Source organism: Cokeromyces recurvatus (genome assembly GCF_025118155.1).
Source record: "Cokeromyces recurvatus strain NRRL 2243 chromosome Unknown BX663scaffold_47, whole genome shotgun sequence".
NCBI lineage: Eukaryota > Fungi > Mucoromycota > Mucoromycetes > Mucorales > Mucoraceae > Cokeromyces > Cokeromyces recurvatus.
In genome coordinates, this window is record NW_026251433.1 from 38,703 (window position 1) to 60,296 (window position 21,594).

Here is a 21,594-nt window from a genome sequence, read left to right on the forward strand (position 1 = left end):
TATTTCCCTACTTTTTATTATTATTATTATGTATATGTTTATTATAATCATTAAAATAGTGTGTATAAAAGTAACAGTAAAATTAACAGTTAAAAAGAGAAGAAAGCGCGAAAAAAAGAAAAAGAAAAAAAAAAAAGTACAAATTGTATAAGACATATACGTAGCAGGTGTATGCATGTGAGTGAGTGAGTGAGTGAGTGAGTGTGTGTGTGTGTGTGTGTGTGTGTGTGTGTGTGTGTGAGTGAGTGTGTGTGTATGTATGTATATATATGTATGTATGTATCTATAAGATATTAGAAAATAATATAAATATATATTTCACTAAACAATAGGATGCTATTATTTTTTGTTATTTAACAGTTCTCTCTTGGCTTTGTCTGAAAGTGCACTTAATATTAATGCAGAAGCATCAGGCTCTTCAAATTGATTCACAACCTTGGATACAGTAATAGATCCCAATTTATGAGATGAGAGCTTGTTTAAATAGGGTAAAAGTCGTGGACATAATACACGATAACGACCTACAAGTCCAGAGGAATCCAAAAACCAATTGAGTAATAACACACCATTTGCATTTGTCGTAAGTAGAACAGTGTTTTGGACAATAGCTGATGCAACATATACCTTTTAAAAGGTGAAATAAAAATAGATTAGTTTATATTCAAGATGATTATTATTATTATTATTACTTACTTGTTGCTCTTTAGTAATGATTGGATTTTCGAGAATAGATCTAACAGCACGAGCACCAAATCGACCTTGACCAATTTCCCAGCATTTATCTACAATAGCATCAAATATGTATTGATTATATGTTGGTCCTTTACGTAAACAGCATTGAACAACATAATTTCCAAACTGATCCAGCAACAATAAAGGCACATAAGGAGCAATGTATTGTTGAATTAATTGGATCTAAAACCATATCAAGTTATGTTATGTTTACTCTTTAAATACAAAAAAAAAAAAAGGAAAGACTTACCTGTTCTGATGTATTTGAATAGTCTATAATCTTTTGAGCCGCCCAGGTACCATTTTTATGAACACCAATGGAGGCTAAGAAAGGTGCGATTTTTTGAAGCATTTTAAACTTGGACTCTTCTGAACAATGTTCAAATAATTTTTGAATGACAGTATTGCCAATATAATCTAATACAGACATAGATATAGATATTATTATGTGTGTATTTTTTTTTCTTCAATAGAATCTACTTACCACTACATAGTTCAACTATGTTATCCATACATTCAGTAGCTATTGATTCTATCTCTTCTAATGATAATTGTTCTTCTTTTTCTAAATATTTTCTCATTTCACGTAAGCGAAGGGGCTCTACTTTTCTATCAGAATTGAATTCTGGAACAGCAGGAATAACAGTGAAATAAGTTAATGGTATGCGATCCTCTATAGTCAAAAATAAATTGTTAATTTTACAAGGAACTCTACTCGTTTTCATTTTCATACCTTTTACGGCTTTAAAAGAGTCTTGACCTAATTGTTGCATAATTAATTGTCTTTCAGAAGCAATAGCAGTATACAAGTTAGGTTGAGTTGTTTGTTGTTGACCTGAAGCATTCATCATCATATTTGTCATCATGACAGCTGTTGCCCATTGAGTAGCTTGAAAGGTATCTGCACCGGAAGAAGCCGCTGCTGATTGAAGCGCCATCACTGTTCGTGCATTGTTCAATGTAGAATTAAGCGTATTATTATTAATATTTAAATTTAAAGAAGGTTGAGAAGCAATGAGTTGAGGTGGTGTAACCTGACCATGTGTCGTTGTTGTTGTTGTTGTTGTTGTTGTTCCAGAAACTTCTTCCGTTTCATCTGGATTGTTAAGTAATACTTTAGCAAATCCAATACGAACAGGTCCAGTACCAGGACCGAGGATTTCTCTATTTTGAAACGCCTTCCTAGCACGCACTGCATCCTCTTGATGCTCAAAATTGATAAAGCCACAATTTTTATGGGATAACACCCGTACTGATTCAATTGGGCCAAATGCTTGAAATATCGTTTGTAGAATAGTTGGATTCATATTAGCAGGAATATTACCGACCCCTTTGTGATAATAATAATAATAATAATATAAGATGAGCCTATTCTAATCATTGGATTCTTAATATACACTTACATAAAGCACGAGTTGGGCCTTGAGCATTTGGACCTGCCTCACTTGAAAGAGCCATCGCTAAATTAACATCCGCTTTACCATAACCAACACGAACAGGTGTTCCACCTAGTTTTGAGCCCAATCTTGTTTCTAAATCTGTTTTCGCTGCTACAGCGGATTCTACTGTTGTAAAGTTGACAAATGCGCATTCTTTATCTGATAAAATTCTTGCACTTTCAACTTGACCATAAACAGAAAATAGTTTCATAAGTTCGGGTACATTGACACTTGGATTGACATTGCCTAACCAAAGTGCACGAGAAGGTATTTGTGCTTGTGTCGATGAAGGTGAATCAGCATCATCAGGTGGACCATATAAATCCTTATATATTTATATAAACATACATACAATAGTTAGAAAACACACTATAATAATAATAATAATAAAGAATTTTTACCTGATCGTCAACCAAGTTATACATGTGCTCTACGTTCATTTCCATTAAATTGTTAGTACTATACGAGGGTCTAAGTGGTGAATCAGGTTGAATTTGTTGTCTTAGGCGCGATTGAGGAAATACGTTGGAAGATGGATTAGGTATCATAACAGATGAATTGTTTTGAGACATGTCAAAAGGTGAAAAGGAATCAGCCATACCTAAACTGATTGCTCTAGGACGATGCAATAAATTAGACCTTGTATGAGGTGAAAAAGGACTAAATTGGGGAAGTCTTGAGGACGACAATTCATTTTCTAATTGATCTGTGACGGTATAAGAACGAGCACGAGTATGATGCTGAGTATCAACAAAATTTGTATTTTTATTTGAAGAATGGGTATGGTTTTCGTCATCAAGGCCGAGAGAAGCTAATGTCGAAGCAATTGTACTCGAAGCATTTTCGTCAATTGGACTTGAAGGATCATAAGGAATATAATCAAAAGGTGTATTAGAATATCTAATAGTTTCACCCAACTCATGATGTGGAAGTGAAAGGGATCCAGAACGATGACGAGAAGAAAGAGGTAAAGAACTGGTATTATTATTATTATTATTATTATTATTATTATTATTGTTACTATTATTGTTATTGTTATTGTCATTGTTATCATCATTGAGAGTCATGACATTTGAGAACATGTCTGTTGCATAAGGAAAAGCCGAAGATTGAGAAGGCATAGTATCAGCACGCGATCTTCTTAAAGAAGTCGTGGTATTAGTAGAAGAAGAAGACGTTAAATTTTGTGTAAATGATAAACGCGAAGACACTTTATTGCTATTATTTTGTTTATTCATATCATTTGATGTTCTATCATATACATATTAATGACATTTATTTTTTATTTATTTATTTTTTTTTATTTTATTTTATTTTGTTTATTTATTTATTTATTTTTTTTTTTTACGTATCTTTTAATTATATTATTTACCTGACAGGTGATGAAGATATTAAATTAGTAGGGGTTTTATTACGAGGATTTTGCCCGTCGTTTACCCAAGTAAAATCCATATAACTTTATTAAATATATAAAAATATAGAAATGTGAATTTATATATATCGTTATATATTATAAGAATAAAAGAGAGAAATAGAAATAGAAAGAAATACTTGAATTGACTTTTTTTTTTTTTTTTTTTTTTTTTTTTTTTTTCATTTCCAACAGTAAAATATTGTATAGTGGTAAATTAGACCTGCGTGACGGCTATTTTGAAATGAGCTTATATACATGTTGTTGAACGAAGTAAATAGTTAAATTTATATCCTTAGTGATATAAAATATTGAATTAATAGTCTTAAAAGAAGTAGAGTCGATATGTATTGCGTTCAAGTTATTTATCTATAAAGGATGTAGGTCTTGCATTACTTTCCCAAGTATTACTTGCTATCTTTCTTTTACTATATTTTATATAGTTCTTCTACAAGTTTTTTTTTTTTTTTTTTTTTTTTTTTTTTTTTTTTTTTTTTTTTTTTATTACTTTGCTTTGCTTCAATTACCGTTTGCTGTAGTCCATGATAGAACTAAAGGAAAATCCTATATTCATACTTTAATAGATACTTGATGTATTACTTGTATACCAAGTCGTCATTTCTTTTTCTTCCATTTAATGATTTTACTTGCTTTCATTATACTAGTTGTAGAAATAATGCTCATATATACTAGGCTTTCTCCAATTGTAGCTATTTGTTTAGAATTTAGTGGTTTATGATTCGATATGTAGAGCATGAATGAATTCTATAACTATAGTTTTGATAGAGATGAATTAATGAGTATAATTATCTCTGTTTAGTAAACGAACATTTTCCTTCTTTTATAGCAAACATCTAATTCATTCTTTCAACATATCAAATACAACAGTTAGAACACTCATCTACAGTTAAATAGGACTGTTGAAAGTATAATAAACAAGTATACTTCAATGATCTGGTATATATATATTTTAATAGGAATATCTATAATCAAGGCAGAAGAGTGTATAGTTCAGTGAAAACGACCACCTTAAAACAATGCTTTTTATTAACAGAACATAGAGTTGAGTTGTATTTAACAAAAGGGCTTCTTCATTGGAATCAAACTAACTAATCCCACAATAGGTACATAATTAAACAAAGTCTCTTGAACAAACAAAATAAAGCATGTATCTGTCCTCTTTTGTTTTAATATACTTTTTTATTCTTCTTTTATTTTTTTTAAAGACTATAGTTTATCATTTAAATGCTACTAAATGCATGTTTTTATTATTTATTTGTTGTTGTTTTTATAACCATGTTTCAAAATATGGCATATGATTTACTCCTTAAATGTGCAACATCAGTCACAATGATAGGAATATAAATCAAAAAAAAAAAAAAAAAAAAAAAAAAAATAGAAAATAAATAAATAAATAAATAGAATGCATTCTCTATCTCTCTCTCTCTATCTCTTTCTTTTTTATCCTTTTCTTTGTAAACCTTTATACCACTTATCTTATATCCTAAAATGTCTATAATTGATTTTCTTAACGACATTGTAAACGATCTTGCTTTAGACGGAGAAGAAGGTAGATGATCAAATAGATGCAGTTACATTAGATAGATCTAACTTAAATTTAATAGGCTGGACCCTTGATCGTCTTTTCACTACATTTAAATCTTCATACAGAGAAACATTATTAAAAGATTTGCAAATTAACATTGAGCCTAACTTTGACGATGATTACATGGAAATTGTCTGGAATGTTTTCAAAACTTATAGTCAAATTATTTACATGGAGGTAAAAAAAAAAAGTCCAACAATAATCATGATGGATCTCTTTTAATTAATTATTTGAAAAAACAGAACGATCAAATAATTGATCCCAATGCTTTTACTTTTAAAGGTATTAAACATAAATTAGGAACCATTAAAGTCAAGGCAAGAGAAGAAATACAAGATATTAATATTTATGGAAAAATACAGGTACATAAAAAAATAGATATAAATACACGTATATAAAAAATAGATACATATTTTCTTTATTAATGCATTTATAAAAAAAAAGGCAATAAAATCACAGCTTTCAGACACGCATAAATTAATTATGCATATAATTGCCAAGTGTCGTGCCAATGGAATAACTCAATATGATTTGGGTCAAAAGTTGAATATGGATAGTAAAAAAATATATTATTACGTTAAGAAGCTTGACAGACTTGGTTTAATGTAAAAATAGTATTGTATTGTTTTTTTTTCTTTTCTTTTTTTTTTTATAAATATGTTTACATGTTTATATTTAATTTAGCTTCAAGCAAAGAGCCTATGTATCTAAAATGAGTACAAGACTTTTAGTTTTACAACGCTTTAAAGCTGAAAATGAAAAACTTCAATTAAATAATAACGGCGTTATATATTGTCATTCTAACTTTGATAAGAAAATTAAAGAAAAGTTAGCTGGATCAAAAGATAAAATGATGACGCTTATGGATCTAATTAAATTAGTTGTAAGTAGGAAAAAAAAAATAATATTTCTCTTGATTCATCTTTTTTCTTCTGATTTATAAAGGGTATAACTGAGAAAACAAAAATTAGATGGGCTAGATGTCGTATTAACGAATTGGCCAAACGAAAAATTTTAGAACGATTTATAGCTCACGATGGAAAAAAACAAAAGCATTGCGTTAGGCTTGTGGAAAAGGAAAAAAATATTGGAAGAACAAAGAAAGTTGCATTGAAAAAAAATATCAAACGTAGTCGTAAAATATGTAGAGATTTACCTTTATATCAAATATTTTACAACGAAGTTGCAGAAGCAGGTGATAAAGGCCTCATAAGACAGGTTTGTACATAAATAATAAGAATAATAATAGTAGTAATAGTAGTAAATACACTAATTTATTATAATTCTATAGGACTTGATTAATAAATATCCATCTATCGATCCAGATTTTTTTCAACTATTTTTTATGAAAGCAATCAATCTACCCAAAAATATCGATTTATCAGAGTATTGTTTATATCGTATCGAAGAGCGAGAGAGAAAAATAAGACGTTTTAGATACTTTACTTTGGATAGCTGGAAGTCATTTAACGAGAAAAACGAAACACCACTCTCAGATAGCGAATATTTGCCTATACCTATTCCACAAGATATCTTAAGCGAGCGCTTAGAGAATGAAGTGAGTACTGATTTAGAAGAACAGAAATCAATGATGGATGCTGTCAAAAGATTTAAGCGAAAATATAAACCTGGCTTAAATAAAAACATAGCTTTAACAGAACTACAAACACGTTGTAAAGCTGCTTCAAGTAAACTTGAAGGAACTAACGATAGATTACTCCCAGTTAATAATGAGCAAAGTAATCCTATATTAAAGCCTTCAACTAATTCTATATCTTTGAATATGAAAAGAAAAGAACCCCCATCAGAGGCTGTATATAATGATCTTATATCAACCTCTCAAGATTCAGTTCGTTCTTCAAAACGATTAAAAAAGGCGTTAACAAGCGATAAAAATCAAAACGCGCTGCCAAAGGTGCAATCCAAAAATACAAATGATACTATAAATGCCGTTAATAATGAGACAAGTCAATCAAGCCTAGAAGAATCGGTCAATGTATCAATTTCAAATCAATTAAAAAGAAAATCAGTACAATTAGAAACTGAGAATATTCCTATACCATCATCTTCATCTTCTTCTTCTCCTCCTTCTTCTCAAGAAACGACATCAAATTCTAATTGTTCAAATAAACGATTCAAACAAGACTCTAAAGGGAAAAGATCCGCTCCTTTCAATGCCACTAAAGCACTTCGACATACCATTTTATTAAATATGCTAGAAAAAGATCATATTCGTGAACTTAATAATGTATTAGCCTTAGAGTTCCATACAATTGAAAATGAACGTGGGACCTTGTCAAATAAAATCTCAAGACCTACACTTAAAAAAATGGCTGAAGAATTGCATGAGCAAAAGAAGCTAACTGTCTATGTCTGCTCAATTAAACAGCTGAATGGTTTTACAGCAACCAAGACCTTTCTTTTACATCATTCTTTAACAAGCGAAAGTGAAGAAGTAAAACGCTATATGAATGATTATAGTTTTGAAAAATGTATGATGCATACTACTCTAAAGCCAAAAAAGCTCAAGGTAGTTAACGTGGATGAGATTCCTACTATGGGAGAATCACAGAATAAGCAAGAACAAATCAATTTAAGAGATAAAATAATGAAGATGCAATCAAATTCTACACATGGTACATGGCGCATAATTGCTCGTGAATATGGTTGGATTGACTCAAAATGGTTACGAGCACAGGAGATACATGAGACTTTATTTGAATATTATGAAGCACATGAAAGGAATCAAGTCATTGATTTAAATTTATTTTGGCAAACAATTCGACTACGCACGATAATGAAAATTTATGCATTACTCCCCTATAGCAATCCTATCCTTGCTAGCTTTTTAAATGTCGAATCCAATCGTAATATTTCTTTAAATAAGCTTCCATCTGATATTAAACTGATTGTGAATCAATATATTCCAAGGATCCGGTATTCAGCAATGGATTCAATCAAAGTACTAAAAGAGCTAGAGCTTATTTTAATAGATGAAAGTAACGCTCATCGAATTGGTATTCCGGCTACAGTTACCTTATGCTTCACTGGTATTGTTAAAAACTATACATCAAAGGACCGACCTGAAAAGTTGAGGCTACCATTGGGTAATAAAGAAGAAAGACAAGATTTTTGGGAAGTATTAGAGGCCTATTGTACACAACTTTTTACAGAAAATGATGTTGTTAATGACAAGAATGATCCATTATACAATATCACAGCGAAACAAACTTGGACATCCAATATAGAATTAACGGATAATCAAAAATCAATATTAGATTCATATGTTGACGTAGACGCACAGACAATACCCAATGAAAACGATGTTGGATTATACAGTTACATCAAGAAGAAAACTAGCTTGACAATAAACCGTATCAAATTATACTATAACTCTTTATTAGTCTCGTTTGACAAATATAATAAGAAAAAACAGAAGCAGTCTCCTAAAAGAAGATACGTTAGAAAGCCGCCTTCCTTGACTATAGAACAACTTATGGAGACTTCAAAAAAAGATGGAATAATACCAATAATACCTGACGAGCTTGGAGCACAGAGCAGTTGCTATTTGGTGCCTACTTTTGTTGGAAGTCGTCCATTTCAAAAAATAAAAAATTATACCGAAATAATACGTCCAGGTAAAGAGAATAATAAAATATATTATTACATTTTAATTTATACTTTACTTTCTTTTGTATACACATATACATATATATATATATATATATATATATATATATATAGATAAATATGCTAAAGATGCTTTTAGTAAAACTGAAAAAAAACTACTTATACATGCTTACGCTATTATGAAAACAAGAGGAAAATCTTCTATCTTTCGCTGGGAACCGATTACGAAAATAATACCTAATCATTCTGCAGAAAGATGCCGTCGAGTTATTTCAAGTATGCAATCTAGAGACCCTAATTTCAGTAAGTCGGTTGACAAATTATCATCGAAATGGTTAAAATACTATTCAGAAGGCATATTAAACAATGATATAAAAGATGATAAACCATGGGAATACAAAAATTATGATTTGCCTTCCTTCTTGGACTATTTCATTAAAAGACTAGCTGATGAACCTCCGTAAGTATATGAATTAATTATCTAATTCTATAATAATAGGAGTTACTAAATATGTTTGTATATATATATATATATATATGTAACAGACCTAGAGCATCCATAGAGACTAATGGTGTTTCCCAAACATCATCAGAAGAAAAAGCTGATTCTGATGACTCAGATTCTAACAAAAGTAATGTTAGCAAAGCTGAAAGATTCCAGCTTGTAAAAAATAAGCCTGAAAACAAAGAGGCTAGTAAAGAAGAATTACGTAAAGCAGCAAGGAAAAAAAGAGAAGAAAAGTCGAAAGAAATCTGTATCAGAAAACATAAAAAAAGATTAGAAGATTTTACTCGCAGATATCCTTATCCATTTGCTGTCAATTATGAAGAAATAAATAGTGATATGCCATCAACAGCATCAAAGATTAACCCTGATGAGATACAAAAAAGAGTAGTTATGATTATAATTAAGGTAAGTTTGGTATTTGTATATATTAGTTACATTTCAGTAATAGAGTCATATCCTAGATGATTATGATGACAGAGCATAATAAATATAAGCCAGAAGATGCGTATCTTACTCTTAGAGGATACCCAAATGATATTATTGAAAAGGCCTTGAAGACATTAAAAGATAATCGTATCATTGTTAACGATAAAACAAGATATGGTCGAGTTCCAGGAAGACATCTTAATGTTTCATCAAAGTATGCCGCAACACGTTGATAAATATATATAGATAGAATTAATAGTTTATACTCTTTTAAATAGATTTCTTGACATTATTTCAGGAACACTTCCATATGATCATTTTCAAAATGCAAAAGAATTTCATAACGCATTAGCTGTCAATGATACAGTAAAAATAAAAAATTCCGAGTTTAATAGTGGTTCTTTAATGACACTCTTTGAGCTTATCTCTGAGGGAAAGGTTAGTATAATATAAATATATTAAAAAATAATAATAAACTATATTAACTTGTTCTTTTTTTTTTAAAAAAAAAAGATTCAAATGAGTATCGAAAATGCAGCTAAATATCTTGAAAATAAAAACATAACGCCTATACCGAAAAGAAATGATGGTAAAGATTTTCTTTTTTATTTAATTTTATGTAGATAATTTATTCTCTCCAAATCTTATTTTTTTTTTAACATAGCGGAAGCACGTAGGAAATTCTTTTTTGACAATTTACGCTTGGTAGTTGAGAAGACAGATGAATTACCAGCTATCAAAGATCAAAAATTCAAAGGAAAAGAAACAGCAAATTGCTTTATTCCACTAACAAGTCATAAAATAGCAGAATATTTTAAAGCAAATTCATCAGAAGCTTTATTAAAAGAAATCTTTGAAATAGTACATAGTTTTAAAGACAGAGGAGCTACATTTGCAGAAATACTAAAGACAGCAGAATCAATGATGCTCTGCTCTGAGAATGAACTTATGAAAATATTAGAAAAGCTTTTAAATAGTTCCCCAGCAATGATTCAACTTGTAGGCTTAGATCATTTGAAATATATTACTTCAGAATTTGTTGGCGAGTGGTTAATTCATAACAAGCATAATAAGAATGCTGCATATATCCGACCATTAATGTGGAATGAATTAAACGGTAATATCATACAACCAGCCATTGAAGGGCTTGCACATACAGCAGTCAGTCATATTTTAGATAATCCTGGAATATCATTTGTAAGTACATTCCCTTTTTCTTTCCTTTTTTTTTTTCTTATTTATTCATTTGGTTTATTCTAGACTGCATTAAATTCTAAACTTGAAGAAGTTTGTACCAAGTATGAATTATATCATATTTTAGATTATCTTTTGAAAACGAAAAGAATTATTTCAAGAAAAATAATTCATAAAGGAAGTTCTGGTATTTTTACCAAAAAGTCAATTTTAGTAACTGGCATCTCTAATACAGCCATGGTTAGCAATGGCATGACTTGTTATTGGGTAGCTCCTGAGTACTACCATCATTAAATAAATTGGCTTTGTTTTAAAAAATAAAAAATAAAAAAAAAAGGCTAAACAGTTTACCTACCAATCAGCATAGAGAACCATATTCTATTTTCATTTGTCATGAGTTTTTCTCATAAATTTGGATTTTTTTTTTTTCTCTTCTTTTGTTTCTCTTTCAATTTTTTTTTTTCTTAATAAAATGCCATCACCTCCTAAGCCTTGGGAAGTAAATAATACAAACAGCAATGGAATGACAGCTATTACATCGCCTACTACAGCAGCAACTTTAGCAACAACAACAGTACCAGAAATTCCAAGTAGATCAACAATAACAACAAACTCAGCATTGCCTACTAGACCTACTGCAGGTAATTAAAGTAAAAATGAACTATTTTAATCAGCTCAATGTGCATGTGTGTTTTATTTCTAACTAAATAAAAAAATAATTAAATTAAATAGGTTATAATACTGGATATAGTTCTTTAGGCTATGGTTCAAGTTATGGCGGTTATGGTTATAATCGATATGGCAATACATATGGTGGCTATGGTAGTGCCTATGGTGGTTATAATGGTTATGGTGGAGGCTATGGAGGCTATGGAGGCTATGGAGGTTATGGAATGAATCGATATGGTAGCACATTGGGTCGTATGGGAGGTGGACCTAATGGGCCGGATGATGTGAGTTTAACTCAACGTATGGAAATGGGAACTCGGCCCGCTTTTGAAGTGATAGAAAATATTGTTGGTTCCTTTGGTGGATTTGCTCAAATGTTAGAATCTACCTTTATGGCTACACATTCTAGCTTTATGGCCATGGTTGGAGTTGCTGAACAAATAGGATTTGTTAAGAATTATTTAGGACAAGTCTTCAGTATCTTTGCATTATATCGATTTGTAAAAAAAGTGATGAATAAGATAACAGGTCGTCACAATCCAACTTTAGATATAAATGTAATAGATTTTGAGAATTTTGAACGGAAATCATCTACAACTGTTTCAGGATCTAAAATGTCTCGTAAACCATTTATTATTTTTATGTTAATAGTCATCGGTCTTCCTTATATGATGCATAAATTGATCAACATAATTACTGCAAACCAAAAGAAGCAGCTAGGTCTACAAGGAATTGTTAATAACACGAATAGTAATCTTGCTAGCATTGATCCTACTAAACTTGAATTTGCTCGTGCTATGTATGACTTTACAGCAGAATCTCAAATGGAATTAAGTCTTAAAAAAGGTGATATTGTTGCTATTATTTCGAAACTTGATCCTGTAACAAATACTACAAGTCAATGGTGGCGTGGTCGTTTAAGGGATGGTACAATGGGTCTTTTCCCTGCAAATTATGTAGAAATAATCCAAAAGGCTAATTCAGTATCAAATGATAATCAAGATATATTGAAGAAAGAAGAGCCAAGTACACAACAGCAAGAAGTTACTACAAAATTAATATAATTTGTTTTATATGTATTCCCCTTTATTTTATTTTTTCTATATTTATTATTCTTTACATACCAGTGCTTTTAATATAAATATTTATGTATGTGTATATATTTATATATGTATATAATATCATCATTTTGTTTTATTAGTATATTTGTATATAAAATATATATTATTATCCTTAATTACAATAAACTATTGCTTACTGAATATCTTCAAGACCTTTCTCTCTCTGTCTTTGTCTCTGTCTCTGTCTCTTATTTACTACTCTAAACTATTATATATATATATATATATATATATATATATGCATATTATCTATTTAGGTTGATATAGATATTCACTCTCTAATTTCTGTTTCGTCGCTGCAAAGAAACTCTTATAAATGTTGGACTGTTCAGCAAATAATAGGAGTTTGGGCCTTATGTATAACTACAGTCGTATTTTGATGTTATATTAAAAGTTGAAGGTTATTGTATTCGAATAGAGTTTATATGTTAAATATTGGTTTCGGTACCAATGTCTCTTAATGTAATCAGCTATTGTCATATTGCTCTCCTGCTTTATTTTTGTTTTATTTCATATATGTATTAATTGAGATTTGTTATATTATACAGGCCCATTGTGGTTAAAGCTACTTTTTATTTATTTATTTATTTATTTATTTATTTATTTATTTATTTATTTATTAGGATCATCATGAATATAGATCGTTTATTATAAGCGGCTCCGTATTATGGGTTATTTACTTTATTTTATTCCTATCCAAACTGAAACGTATCTATACTTAGCTTACTTGAAGATGTTTTATTTAAAGATTTGTACCACATTGAATATTGATGGTGAGGAGACTAATTCATAATACTCATGTAACCATTTGTAACTGACAAGCACATAATAAAATAATACTGTATTGCTCGGGTCAGATAAAAAGTGGAAAATAAAATAAAAAATTATATACATATTATCTTGCTAACTCTTGTTTAACTTGTAGCAATTTTTATTTTGAAGGGAAATATGCCAGGAACATTCAAATGAATGAGTAATAGAAACATATCAGGGCAGATATTTTTAGTCACACTTGCCCTAAATTATTTATTAGTGTGATACTTATTATTTATTTATTTATTTTTTTAGATTTAACAGCTCTAAGATGATTTTCGTTTATTCACTTTACTGGTATAGAAGCTTCAGCAAATGATGATAATATATCGACTATGAGAAGGTATACCCTGGCTTCAAAACATGAATCCTCCAAGAATTGTGTTGGTATCCTTCCTTTTTAAACCATTGTTAAATGGTTCATGTCCCAATAATGAAGCGCGAAAGCATGAGTAATACAATACAAGTATAGAAGAACCTTAGGAGGGCCCTGAAGAAAAGCCTTCTAAAGACGCACATAGTATCACTCCTGGCTGTTGTGCCATCATGTTAATTTATAAAATTAAATGCAAGAGTATTTCTTTAGAAATAATGCGTTATTTATAGAATCAAACTAAAGCTTAGTGACTTATTATTATATTTATAAATTGAAAATAAAATAAAAAATATGAAGAACATAACATGTATGCAATTATGTAAGTTTCAACTAGGCTTCAATTATATGATATTTAAGAATAAACATCTTATTGTATACATCAAACGATCGAAATGTTTAGGATTGAGCAGGTAAAATGACATGTATACATATAAAATAGATGTAGTATGTTAGCTAAAATATAGCAGATAAGTAGCAATATGAAAAAGACAGTATATATAGATAAATATATATATATACAAATTTGTATATATGTACATGCATATATTATTTTTTGTAGATGCCATGTCGGTAATAATATAGAAAGATGGATCAAACGCTTTTCCTGATACCAAAACTTTAGATATCGACACAGAAGAAATCAAATTATTATATGAGCGAATATATATACATTATAAAAACATAAAATAGTTCTACTACTACATTAGTAGAGCTTCAAACTGATTTAGCAGATATACTACAAAATATTCAATTTTACAAGATCATTATAGAATATTTAGATGAGAATAAATGATTCTGTGATGAGTAAGGATGGTGTAATGAAAGTAGAAGATATTAATTTTATAAAGACAACATTGATACCAAGTTATTTTATATTATATTTAGTAGAATGATGTGCTAACTTGTTGGTTAATTCAGAAAAAAAAAAAATTACAAGAACTAAAAATAGCTGTTATTTTTTTTTTTTTAATCAAGACCATTTCTCTTATAGTTAGATAAGCTTCTGTAGGTTAATATCAACTTTTAAAATTAAGAATACTTTTATATATTAAAGAAATCCATCCATTTATTTATTTATTTATTTATTTATGTATATATTTATGAGAGTAAGAAAATAGTTTAATTGTTTAGTGTACTATTATTTCAGTACAAACTTGATTGTAGAGCTTGACTATTACGCGTTTTTTTTTTTTTTAATATGGCTGTAGAGATAACAAAACCCAGTTTTTTAAAGGGAAGAAGATTGATTCATTTCTATTAACCAGAGTCAAAAAGAATGTATGAAAGAATGTTTAAAGTAGCTAGAGTTTAGAGGAGGCCATTATGACGAAGAGAGTCAGTATTAAATATATAGAGTAGGCAGAATTTAGAGACCATCATGAATAAAAGAGTCAGGATTGAATGTTTAAAGTAGCCAAAGTTTAGAGGAGGCCATTATAAAGAAAAGAGTCAAGATTAAATATATAAAGTAGTCAGAGTTTGGAGGAGACCATTATGAAGAAAAGAGTCAGAATTGAATATTTAGAGTGACCAATGTCCAGATAAGTCCATTAAGATTGAATATATAGAGTAACTAGATTTTAGAGAAGAAGACCATTATGAAGAAAAGAGTTAAGATTAAATATATAGAGTAGGTAAAGTTTAGAGAAGACCATTATGAAGAAAAGAGTCATAATCGAATATTTAGGATGGACAATATCCAGAGGAATCACTAGGATTGAATATTTAAAGTGACCAATATCCTTAGAAGCCCACTAGGATTGAATTTTTAAAGTGGCCAATATCCTTGAAGCCCACTAGGATTGATTTTATAAGGCGACCAATATCCTTGAAGCCCGCCATGAAAAAAAAAGAAAAGATAAAGAAAAAAGAAAAAAAAAAGGGAAATGAATAAAAAGATGAATAAATAAATAAAAAAAAAATATGCGCATATAAAAAATATGAATATGTAAATAAATAAAATATGCATATAAAAAAAAAGAAAATAAAGTTTGAATACGTAAAGGGACAAATATTTAGAAACTACTCCCTAATATGATGAAAAGCAAGCAATAACTGATTTGTTTGCACTAACTAAATTTTAGGGAGCCTACTATAATTAAAATTTATAGTAACTAGCATCAGAAGAAAATTACGATATGAAAACACATGCTTCTATTCTAAAGTAAAAAAAAAAGTATATGTGTGTAAAAGTATATGCATTTATTCTACTAAAATAGGCAAAGTGCAGTCCAAAAAAAAAAACGATTTTATTAAAAATAAGGAGAGACCATGAGAAAGTTTGGCTTAATGCACAAGCAAAGAAAATTTCTTTCTAGGAATAATAGTCAGTATCTCTTTGTGGCTTATTATTATTTATCTTTCATATCTTTTATACACAAAAATAATTACGATACTTATTAAAGATATTATATTAAATTATGTTGAAGAAGCTTAAATGCTTTCTTTACTACTTGATGATAGATCATTAAATTGTGTAACTTTTGTTTTGTCAATTATTGTTTTATTTAAACGGAGCTACAGCCAATATTTCATTTTGCAGGTACATTTTTTTTTCAATGAATAAAAAAACCTGCTGGTTAAAAAAAAAAAAAAAGAAAAAAAAAGTGTTGGGAAGAAGGCTTAGAAAGCCTGTTTATCAGAAGTGACGCTGGATTGAGGAAGGATACTGTGAGATAAAAAATTTCTTATCTGACCTGGGCAATGCTCAAATGAGGTTTTAATCATAAATCGGTTCAGGAACAATTTATATTGACTAGTAATAAAGCCTATTTAGACTAGACTTTGTATTATGGCCTTTTTTTTTTTTTTTTTTCTAGGTAAATTACATTATAATGCCACAAATTAATATACAACAAAATATAACATTATTGTACACACATAATAAATTATACTTCAAGTTAGACAATAATGATAATGAACTATTTATAGTAGTAGAATATTTTAATTTATCTTTTTTTTTTTAACTATAAAGAGTATGTCCACCAGAACTTTGTATATTGAGTCTTTACATAACATATTTAATATTTTATTTTACATTCATGTATTTTTTCGTGTACTTGACTTATTTTGTAGCATGTTCTTTTGTTGAAAATTTGTTCGTCATTTTCAAATGATTCATATAGAAAATGTATTCTTTTATTTTATTCGTTTTCGTGATATATAAACAAGTTTATGTATGCATGTCATAGCTTGATTTTTATAATAACCAATAAAATAATATGTAGATCAAGCTTATAGATATATTTATATACATCACATCAAAAAAAAATCGCTCAGTTACACTTGATTTAGTTTGATTATAGCTACACATGCGTGGAAAAGGCGATTGGTCAGAACCAATTTTTATTAGAAGAATTAATATTTAACATACAAACATTTATATAGTAAGCAACGATCTGAAACAGATGAATAATAGAAAAAAATTATTTATTTATCTGTTCCAATGATCATAATATAATAGCATACACAAATAATGTCTATAACGTATATAGTAATATTTAACAACATGTATAACAGATCAACGTCATTTTTGTACATGCTGTAATTAAGTTCAAGTTGTAATTTTTTTAAAAAAATAAATAAATAATAATAATTGATTTTTGATACAAGTAATATGTTTATCAGATTTTTTTATTATGTAATTTAAAAAAAAAAAAAAAGAAATAGAATATTATTACATGCCCCTGTCAGTTATCATATAGACAAAAAGGGGAAACAATAATTGATTTACTTTTCGTTTCAAACATATTTTGTATAAATACACAATTTTTATCTAAACCGCTCTTCTTCTTTTTTTTTTTTTTCTTTTCACTATACACATTCTTTTATAACACAATAAAAAAAAATGAATGAAGAAAAGAACGAAACTACAGATGAGAAAGTAACAATAGTTTCTTTAGAGGATATAAACAAGATCAAGTTTGCTAAAATACATCGTCCTGAAAGAACAAAAACGATACAGACGATTGATACCATTGCCTCGCGTAGACCTTCTATTAGTGCTCCTAAACGTCCATTAAAAAAAATAAAAAAAGAAAATAAACAAGTTGATATTGTAAGTTAAAACAATCATTAGTTAGCTAGCACACACACACACACATACACACATACACACATACACACATACACACATACACACATACACACATACACACATACACACACATTATTAATACTTATTATGTATATATAAATATAGAATGAATTTTTATTAAGTCCTGAAGAATGTGCTGATAAGTATAATACGTGTATTGATTTATTAAAAGCTGCAGAATCAAAAGGTCTTACTTCTCAACAAGCTGAGGATATACTCATCAAAACAGGTCCAAATATGTTGAGTCCACCTAAAAAGAGACACCCATTCTTAAAATATATTGATTGTGTTTTAAAACTGTTCAATTTACTTTTGATTCTAGCTGGTCTTTTGGATTATATATTGCTGGCAATTGATTATAAAGCTAATTTTCCTAACGTAAATATATACATATAAATATAAATATAAATATATATTTACAGATGATAACGATTATGATGTATATAAATAAAATTTTTAATGTTGTAGACTTATCTTGGTGCTATTCTTATTGGTGTATCCTTGCTAAATGCATTTATTGAATTCTATCAAGAGCAAAAATCACAGGCCTTGTTGGAATCATTCTTGAATATGGTCCCTGCTAGGTGCATGGTGATTCGTGATGGTAAAGTGCAACAGATCGAAGCTGTTCATCTTGTTATTGGAGATATTGTATTGGTTCGTATGGGAGATAAGATACCAGCTGATCTATTTATATTTGCTTCATCAGATCTCAAAGTAGACAATTCCCCTTTAACTGGTGAATCTGAGCCTCAAGAACGCTGCGCTATCAATACTCAAAAATCTATCTTTGAAGCTGAAAATATCGCTTTCAATGGCACTTTGGCTGTATCTGGTGAAGGGTATGGTATCGTAGTTCGTACAGGTGATAATACTGTACTAGGTCAAATTGCTGGGCTCACTGCAGGTGAAGCAAAGACTCAATCACCTCTTTCTCAAGAAGTAAGTAGAAAATATCTGAAAGAAAAAGAAAAAGAAGAGCTAAACTAATTAACTAACTTACTTACTTCTTGTCCTCTCTTATATATATATATATATATACATTCATTATTATTTTTTAATAATAAGATTTCTGAATTCGTAAAAATTATTGCTACAATTGCTTTTACTACAGCTGCTGTTTTCTTTGGTATAGGTTTTCCTGTAAATAACAATAATATTTCTCTTACACTTAACTTTGCTATCTCTGTTTTCGTTGCTTGGGTTCCAGAAGGCTTACCTGCTACAGTGACGATCCTATTAACTGTCTCTGCAAAACGTATGGCAGCAAGGAACGTACTTGTGAAGGATTTACAAGGTGTTGAGACATTAGGGGCCATCACTTTACTTGCCACAGACAAGACGGGTACATTGACGCGTAATCAGATGACGGTAACTTATGTATGGTCCTGTTTTACCTTAAGGAATGTCATGGATAAACAAACGCAACAAAGCCCTATTATTGATTCCCCTGGCATGAAGGAGATTATAGAGATCTCTACATTGAACTCTCGTGCTAAATTTGACCGTGTGGATGTGCCGATATCTCAACGTCAGATCCTGGGTGACGCTACTGAAACAGGTCTAGTTCGATTTGCTGGTGAGCAATTGGGTAAAAGATATGACAGTATCCCTGATCAGTTTCCTAAAGTATTCGAGATACCTTTCAACTCGGATAATAAATGGGCCATGACAATTCATAAAAAGAAGCATCAGAACAACGGTTCTCTTACCCTGTATGTGAAAGGCGCCCCCGAGCGTGTACTTGAATTATGTGGATCCATCTTACTTGATCAAGATACCTCTGTCCCTATTACTGATGAACATCGTGCTACCTTTCAAGAGACCTATTCCTATATGGCTGGTCAAGGTCATCGTGTATTGGCCTTTGCTCAGGTTCTATTACGTGATTCAGAGTATCCAGTTGATTATGTATTTGATAAGAATAAAAAGAATTATCCAATGTCGAACATGACGTTTGTCGGCTTAGTATCCCTTCAGGATCCTCCAAAGCATGGTGTTCGTGAGGCGATAGGTAAATGCCGTGAAGCAGGTATCAAGGTCATTATGGTCACTGGCGATCATCCGTTAACGGCTGAAGCGATTGGGCGTAAAATTAACTTGATTGTTGGAGAGACGAGATCAGAGGCTGCGAGACGGCTTCAGTGTACTGAGGACCAAGTCAATGAGAATGAATTCAAGAGCATTGTGATTCATGGTGATACGATTGATCAATTGACAGAGGAGGATTGGGATCTGATCTTTTCCAAGGATGAAATCATCTTTGCACGTACTTCGCCAAAACACAAACTTGAGATTGTTAAACATGCTCAATCTATGCGTCATATCGTTGGAGTCACAGGGGATGGTGTTAATGATGCCCCAGCTTTGAAGAAAGCAGATTTAGGTATTGCCATGAACATCTCAGGATCTGATGTCTCTAAGGACGCGGCTGCGATGATTCTGTTGGATGATAATTTTGCCTCTATCATTCATGGTATCGAGGAGGGACGTTTAATATTTGTTAATTTAAAAAAGTCGATTATGTATACCATTACTCATTCAATGCCTGAGGTCATCCCTAACTTACTTTACATTATCGTACCCCTTCCTTTACCGTTGTCTGCTATCCTTATCTTGGTCATCGACCTTGGCTTTGAATTGTTTGCAGCTCTTACGTTTGCTTGGGATAAACCGGAGACAGCTGAAGGGCTAATGAAGTTAAGGCCTCGGAAATCGGTGACACCAGCCTCCATTGACCGCTATCGTCGAACTTTACATCGTAAGGCACGCTACATTGAATATGATGGTGAGACGGGAGAAGAGATCCGACCATCCTTCCTTCGTCGTATCTATCATCGACTTCATGAGCTTTCCTCTAAGGCCTATTGGAGAGAAAAGTTTGAGAAGAAGGAAGAAGAGGAGGAGGTCCTGGTTGATCTGCCGTTACTATCATGGGCTTATTTAGAATTTGGTATGATCGAAGCTATTGGTAACTTGACTTGCTATTTCGTTGTCCTTTGGTATAATGGTATCTCACCTTCTGATGCAGTTACTATGCAGCGTGGTACGAGTTCCCCTACCTACTATTTCTCTAATGGGCCCACCATCTATGCTCAAGATTATGTGACCCTTGCTGGTAAAGTGTTAAATGCAGCTGCTCAAAGGCGTGCCCTTAGTCAGGCACAATCGATTGTCTATTGGAGCATCATGATCATGCAAATGTTCAATATGTTTGCTTGCAAGACACGATTTACATTACCTATCGGTAGATATATGTTTTCCAATAAATATAACTTTCTAGGTATCTTGGGCGGTGCCTCCTTGGCTACTTTAATTGTCTATTGTCCTCCATTCAATATCCCCTTTGGCACTGATTATCAATTACTACCTCTTTGGTGGCTAATTGCTATTGGATTTGGTTTTATTATCCTTGCTTATGCATGTATTCGTATGAAGATTCGACAAAAGATGACTCCTATTCATTTTAATCCAGATATTCAAGGTTTACGTATGTATCCTACTATTCACACAGTAGCTACTCAAGATTCTCGAACTACAAGTAAAATGGTTTAAACTCTTTATAGATATGAT

At 30.5% G+C, this 21,594-nt stretch overlaps 4 protein-coding genes across 4 annotated transcripts; 3 read left to right on the top strand and 1 right to left on the bottom strand.

Annotated features, from left to right (window-relative positions):
- Nucleotides 1–201: 201 nt before the first annotated feature.
- BX663DRAFT_526535 (uncharacterized protein) lies at nucleotides 202–3,703 on the bottom strand. The gene is made up of 8 exons (XM_051529916.1): nucleotides 3,544–3,703; nucleotides 2,573–3,422; nucleotides 2,136–2,496; nucleotides 1,466–2,062; nucleotides 1,217–1,405; nucleotides 983–1,149; nucleotides 694–915; nucleotides 202–624 (listed from the first exon to the last, which is right to left on the bottom strand). The coding sequence occupies exons 1-8, from the start codon at nucleotides 3,621–3,623 to the stop codon at nucleotides 340–342; spliced, it is 2,751 nt and encodes a 916-aa protein (XP_051377927.1). The 5' UTR covers nucleotides 3,624–3,703; the 3' UTR covers nucleotides 202–339.
- Nucleotides 3,704–5,036: 1,333 nt separating this feature from the next.
- Nucleotides 5,037–11,280, top strand: BX663DRAFT_526537 (uncharacterized protein). Its single transcript, XM_051529917.1, has 14 exons — nucleotides 5,037–5,152; nucleotides 5,208–5,365; nucleotides 5,431–5,550; nucleotides 5,633–5,793; nucleotides 5,873–6,071; nucleotides 6,134–6,406; nucleotides 6,480–8,826; nucleotides 8,933–9,278; nucleotides 9,365–9,731; nucleotides 9,788–9,966; nucleotides 10,031–10,190; nucleotides 10,266–10,341; nucleotides 10,417–10,949; nucleotides 11,013–11,280. The coding sequence occupies exons 1-14, from the start codon at nucleotides 5,092–5,094 to the stop codon at nucleotides 11,238–11,240; spliced, it is 5,208 nt and encodes a 1,735-aa protein (XP_051377928.1). The 5' UTR covers nucleotides 5,037–5,091; the 3' UTR covers nucleotides 11,241–11,280.
- A 118-nt stretch (nucleotides 11,281–11,398) lies between these two features.
- Nucleotides 11,399–12,765, top strand: BX663DRAFT_526541 (Peroxin 13, N-terminal region-domain-containing protein). Its single transcript, XM_051529918.1, has 2 exons — nucleotides 11,399–11,587; nucleotides 11,679–12,765. Exons 1-2 carry the CDS (start codon nucleotides 11,419–11,421, stop codon nucleotides 12,677–12,679), a joined length of 1,170 nt encoding a protein of 389 aa, XP_051377929.1. The 5' UTR covers nucleotides 11,399–11,418; the 3' UTR covers nucleotides 12,680–12,765.
- Nucleotides 12,766–17,772: 5,007 nt separating this feature from the next.
- Nucleotides 17,773–21,576, top strand: BX663DRAFT_443984 (uncharacterized protein; the record flags this gene model as incomplete). The annotated part of the gene is made up of 4 exons (XM_051523597.1): nucleotides 17,773–17,982; nucleotides 18,127–18,399; nucleotides 18,490–18,963; nucleotides 19,090–21,576. 4 exons carry the CDS (start codon nucleotides 17,773–17,775, stop codon nucleotides 21,574–21,576), a joined length of 3,444 nt encoding a protein of 1,147 aa, XP_051377930.1.
- Nucleotides 21,577–21,594: the final 18 nt, after the last annotated feature.